The sequence below is a fragment of the Pygoscelis adeliae genome, unplaced genomic scaffold, assembly GCF_000699105.1.
Source record: "Pygoscelis adeliae isolate BGI_AS28 unplaced genomic scaffold, ASM69910v1 Scaffold171, whole genome shotgun sequence".
Taxonomy (NCBI): Eukaryota; Metazoa; Chordata; class Aves; order Sphenisciformes; family Spheniscidae; genus Pygoscelis; species Pygoscelis adeliae.
Genome location: NW_008824186.1, coordinates 7,418,811 through 7,424,897, shown reverse-complemented (window position 1 = coordinate 7,424,897; position 6,087 = coordinate 7,418,811). Strand labels below are relative to the sequence as shown.

The window sequence follows — 6,087 nt, the reverse complement described above, 5'->3', positions numbered from 1 at the left end:
TGGCAAAATACCTATGATGCTACCCCCCAGTGCTCTCCCAATCTCCAGCCATTTGCAGTTCAGAGATTTCTTGAGCTAGAGGTAGCTTCCATTCATTGCAGATCCCAATGGATTTCTCTTTCACAACTTGTCCAGTCTTCACCAGACCACGTTAAACATTTATCACACACAACAGCCTACAGAAGAGCATTCCGCAACTTAACTACATGCTGGGTTAACCAGCTAAGGGTCACTGGAACAGCTCAACCCAGAGGTTATCCAGTTCATTCAAATATTCCCATAAAGTAATTAAATACAAATGAAAGATATGTCCAAGGTATTAAGTCTACAAAAAATTGTTCACCCACAGGGAAAATACAGAAGCAGCCCAAAATTAATTACAGCGATTCACTAATATCTCAGTTCTGTGAGATTCGCTGTAGAGCCAAAGCCACCCACCCAATACGTGTTGCAAGCCTGTTTACAATCCACTTAGGTCATCCACTCTTTTTTGGAACAAGACAACTACCAAGCCAGTTTCCAATCCCTTCTAAACGTGACCATGATTTCGTGGCATTCACCAAGTCGGTTGGTCTAGTGACCAACCATCAAGTTACACAAGTTAAAGAACTGCCATGAAGTATTGTTTATTTCCTATATACCTGAATTGACCCAAAGGAAAAGTAAGCAGCACTCCTCTTCCCGATGCCTACTCATTTACCTTATGAGATAGATTTATATGGGACTTTTTCCAGTATTATTACTGCTACTTACGGACTTGAATATCTTGAAAACGCTTCCAAAAAGACTTGCCAGTTGTTCACCACCATCACATCCCAGAGGGTCACCACTGCTGCCTAAATAACATGAGTAAACAGAAGTTGAGTGACTATATCACACATTCAAGCCTCAGAAAATGAGAGGAAGATATAAGCAGAGAGTGAAAGAGGGACAGATTCCATCACTGATCAGACTCACAGCGAAGTCATCAAAGTTGTTCGGCCAATATTCCAGTTGTTCGTAGGTCCCACACTGCAGAGTGCCGTTATCATATGTTGTATTGACAGCACTGTAAGAGAATTACAGGCTGATATGAGCATAGCTTTCTACATACTATACCTTAAAAACAAGATTCTTCTGAGTGCCTTGTAGAAAGCTAAGTATCTCATAGGGGCAGAAAACAAAGGAAATAGTTAAAAAAGTATTTAAGCCACAGCAAGGTAAAATTTCAAAGTACAGATAAGCGTTCCTGCAATTTCAATACAGCAAGAAGAAACAGAAGGAGTAACAGATGAAAAAAGTCTGTGTGATTTAATATTAAAAGAAGGGTGGTTCCAAGAACGGGGGGGGGTGCGGGCGGACGACGAGGGACAACACAACACAACCACAAACAACTCAGAGGTACTGAGTTGCAGATGCTTTTGAAAAACAGATGCTTTCTGACTAGTGATGTTTAGAATGTTACCTCGTATTTCCCAAGGGAACAACAGCACCTTGAAATAGCATTATGCCAGTTATAGCAAATGCATAGAAAACCACCTGGAAGGAATATAAGTATTAGTTTTGAATATTTCTGTCACTAAAATAAGAAAACAATGCAATTAACACGGAATTCATATTAATACCACAGTTAAAGGAATTTGCCTGAACCTATTAAAGTGAAAATACTTCTCAATGTCTGTATTACTTAACTGTTTGCTCTTACTTGTTAATATTCTATTTAACTTTCAGTTGTTAAAATCCATTAAATCATTTTACTTTATGATCTGTTTTACTTTTCTGTGTCTCAGAATGCTGAAATTTAACTATTAACACTGCAGAATAGTGACTTAAAAAACAAAAACCAAAAAACAATGCCTGTATTTACAAGGTATAATCTAAATATCTGGGGAGCTTTCTGTTAGATTCAGTGAAAATAGGCTTTTACTAAACCTAACTGAAGGACAAAACCAAGTCACTATTTTATATTACACCAGCAACCTCTTTAAAAGTGTTATATGAGTCTAAAAATAAAGGATTCAATAACACAAAAGATTTTGGAACTTCTGTCTTTTACTTGTTAGAAATGCAGACCTTCTTTTAAAGAGATACCTTTCAGTCTTCAGCAGTTGCCTAGGTGATTTTACAATTTTCATCCTAAGAAGATTGTCCTAGAAATAACCTACAACTTCACTCCTCTGCATAAAGAGCCATTTGTCCTAGGATGGCTTGAAACAAGCCGAGTCTTCAAATGAAAATGTCATTAGTCATATTTCTGTATTTTGCTACAAAACAGACCCAAGAGGGAAGTCTGGGAGGAGGAGAAGAGAGACTGACCTATGAACCACAGCACTTTGAACACTACTGGAATAAGCTGAAGCTGACATTCCACAGCCTGCCAGAAGATGGGGTATCTGGCTTGGCAACAATAAAGTTAATTTTATTCTTTGAAAAAGATATGCCCAAAACATGCACTGCCTGATAAATTAGCTAATCAGTTACATTACTTTATCAGCACGTGTTCCAGGCTAACATTAGGAAAGATATTTTGCATCAGCTGGTAACGGAGTCAGACTTCACTACGGTAGAAGCTCAGTGACAGCTTCTACGTAGCCTGAAGTAAAAGCAAATTAAATTCATGGAAGTAGCAAACACTGTGGCAGACTTGCCTCACCATTAGTGCAAAACCGCAATTCACACTCCTGGCACTAAGGACAATCAGCAGCAGACACTTAAACCACTTCAGGAGCGTTATGTCTTACATATGTGGGTAGGGACACCGCATTCAAACACTAACACATAATTCCTAAAAATAAAATCAAGTATATTACTACAGGCTCCTGCCATCTTAGTTATGTCTTTCGGGAATGAAAAGAGCTTCCAGCAGAATGCTACAGCCCAGGTGCAGCCATGCCAGTAGCAACACAGCTTTGGGGTCCTAGTGTAAAGCACAAAACAGCTCACCCCATAATTGCGCTCTCCCAGGGCTCTGACGTATGGGCTGTCAGATCCAGCAGCAGCAATGTCAATCGCTGCCTCCCCCACCTATCCACAACACAACCCTACCAGCCTCTGACAGGGGTGACAAGCAAACACGTGCTCCTTGAGCATGGTGTATGTACTTAATCACAAACTGGAAAAATGAGCAAAACTGCAGTCAGCCTTTAGACAGCTTATTACATTGAGTAACGAGTTGAGTAATGAAAAGTTTTTCATTATACTAAAGTTGTTCCTACCATATGCAAGATTGGCATTTAGGCTCCCAGGATGTACTTTCACCTGCAAAAGCTAACTTCCCAGTTCGTGCACTCCCAAGGTATTTCTGTTTCAAGAGTAGCTTCCAGTGGCAAGTGTGACTTGTACAGCACAACAAAGTTGTTACCAACTTAGCTTTGCCCACACCAGTATTTTTACTTCAAATTGCAACATAAACCTTTCCAGACTGCAACTTACAGCCCCTCCCCTACAGATAAAAGGGGAGATTAGTAATGACAAAACCCAGATATTCTAGCTAAATTGCATGCTAAGTATATAGACTAGAACGACTTTTTAGACAATACCTAATACACAGCAAATCCTTGGTCTCTAACCATTACCTCAAATTAAGGTACCTTAAAAAAAAAAAAACCCACACCACAAACAACAACAAAAAAAAGCCACCCAGGCACTCATTTGCTGTACCAGAAAGACATCATTGCAAAGCCAGAAACTCAAGAGTTGGGAAATGGAGGATTTATGTAAAGGACATGACACATTGTGATCCATCCTTTAATCACATGTTCACAGACTATATGCTCTACACAGACACACCTAAAACAGGATGGTAGAGGCCTTAAAATTCGTGTCCAAACATGCCACTTCAAGACCTTCTCAACTGAAAACAATTTTAAAGTTGTTTTGTTATTTACTTTAACATCAGCAAGCCAGGGTAAGGAAAACTGGGCTACTTTTAGCATCAGATGAATTTTTATTTGAAACTAGAGTATCCAGCCTGAGGCAAGCACTCTGAGGAAGTTTTAAATAATCTTTTAAAGGCACTCCTAAAGGAAACTGATAAATGAGGCACTGTCACTGTGTGCAGCCCATAACAAAACAGTAGTTTGTTGCAGCTTTGCAAGTCACACCTTGGAGAACTGGCCGATTAAGGTGAAGTGTTACTGTTAGTGGTGATTGTCATTCAAAGAACCTGGTTGACTTTGTTGAAGACATACCCTTATTATACCACTAACTATAAGAAAGGAAATTACAGTCTTGCATCATGACTTACCACAAGGATTCCTGCAAACGCTCTCAAGTTTTTTACCAGATCCAGCAATGTAGTAACAACCAAAGCCATGAACTGAAATAAAGCAGAATTTTACATGCATGACATCCATCACACTTCCAATCCATATCAAATTATTTTTACTAAAAGCACAAAAATACAAACCAGGAAAGTAAGCTATATCTAAATGCAGGTCATCTTTTATACAGTGGTATTTCCATGAGGTACTTAAGATGAATGAACAATGCTGTAGTCCTTTTCATACACAGACATTATGATAAGTTTTAAATATACACTGGCGCTGTGACTTAAAGGGCTATATGCCTAGTAAGACCAGAACTGGGGGGGAATAAAAAAAAAATTAATAATAATAAAAAAAATCACAAGCGCCCCACAGCTCCAGATGAACTGCTTCATATTTGATCCACATCGTTTCTAGTTTACGCTTTCCACTGACATTATGACCTCTGATTACATCAGGCAGATATTTATGGTTTATTGAACTAAGATACAAGCCCTGCACCTGACATTAATTTGGGCTTAGCTTTCAAGCAAGTCTAAATGCAGGATTATAACCAACAATCAAAGAACGCAAAGTGATTTCAGATTCAAGTACAGGTATTCTGGTGGAAACTGGAAAGTGGAAAGAGGGATTCATCCACATAATCCTTTGTATGACCAAAATGTCTAGCAGTATCCAGTGAAAGCAAGTCTATCCCTCCTGAGTACCAAGTTCTTCAAGGATATCATATCCACTCATCTAATTAAGGCTGAAACACTACACAAGTTGCACAAGAGTTTCTGGATGCATTTGCCCACTTTAGAATACCAGCATCAATTGCAGTGACATCAACAGAACTTCCCCTTCCCTGCCACCTCAACAGAGAAAACCATCTAAAGAGACAGTGAGTTTGTGAGGTGCTGTGCAATAGTATGGACAGTCAGAGCTGAGTTATAATCCCACTCAGGTGCAAGAGAATTGCAATCTACTAGATGTTAGTCTAAAAAGGCTTTAACAAAATTTATAATTTGACCAACAAAGAAATCAGAAGTGTGGAGGGATAAACAAACACCTTCATATTAGGAATAATCCGCAGAAACCTGAACACAATTAACATGTTCACCAATCGCACCATATCCCACAGGGATAACAAGCCCATGAACTCGGGTCTCCTAGGAAAGATGGAAGAAAATAACAAATCAGAGAAACAGCCCATGACAGAAAGACACAGTTAAATCTACTGGGCTGCAGGTAACTGTAAATTCCCTACAGCTTTTGGTTAACATTCAGGGCATATTAAAAAATGAGAAAAAGGAAAAAAAAAAAAAAAGGACTTTTATATCCTCATGTAATCACTCTTTGCAACCTATAACTGACTAGAACACTGCATCCAGTTTTGGAATCCCCAATGCATGAAAGGGACAAACTGCAGCAAGATCAGCAGACAGCCAACAAGCCAGTCAGGGGCTGATGCACCTACCCTACAAATTGAAGCTGCAGGACCTGGGCTTGTTCAGCCTGGAGAACACTGCTTCAGGAGGATCTAGCAACAGCCTTCTAATACTTACAAAGTAGTCCTCAAGAAAACAGAAGCAAGGCTGTTCGGTGGTGCATAGTTGCAGGGCAAGGGAGAGTAGGTGTAAGCTGAAAAAGTGGAGGCTCACACTAGATATAAGGAAGAACTTGTCAACCACGAGGACAGTAAGACAGAGGCACAGATTACCCAGAGAGGTTGTGCAAGTCTCCGCCATCAGAGGTTTTCTAGTCCCAACTGGATAAAGCTCTGAATAACTTGGTCCAGCCTCGCTTTGAGCAGGAGGCTGGACTAGAGACCTCCTGAGGTCCCTTCCAGCCTGAATTATCC

At 39.8% G+C, this 6,087-nt stretch overlaps 1 protein-coding gene across 1 annotated transcript in view; it reads right to left on the bottom strand.

Moving 5' to 3' along the window:
• TPCN2 (two pore segment channel 2) overlaps positions 1–6,087 on the bottom strand; it is a 33,739-nt gene that overhangs the window by 2,824 nt on the left and 24,828 nt on the right. Inside the window, exons 18-22 of the mRNA XM_009334590.1 lie at positions 5,296–5,395; positions 4,226–4,297; positions 1,445–1,518; positions 958–1,048; positions 754–836 (exon numbers count right to left, since the gene is read on the bottom strand). Coding sequence (XP_009332865.1) covers positions 754–836; positions 958–1,048; positions 1,445–1,518; positions 4,226–4,297; positions 5,296–5,395 — 420 coding nt within the window. The remainder of the gene's footprint in view (positions 1–753; positions 837–957; positions 1,049–1,444; positions 1,519–4,225; positions 4,298–5,295; positions 5,396–6,087) is intronic.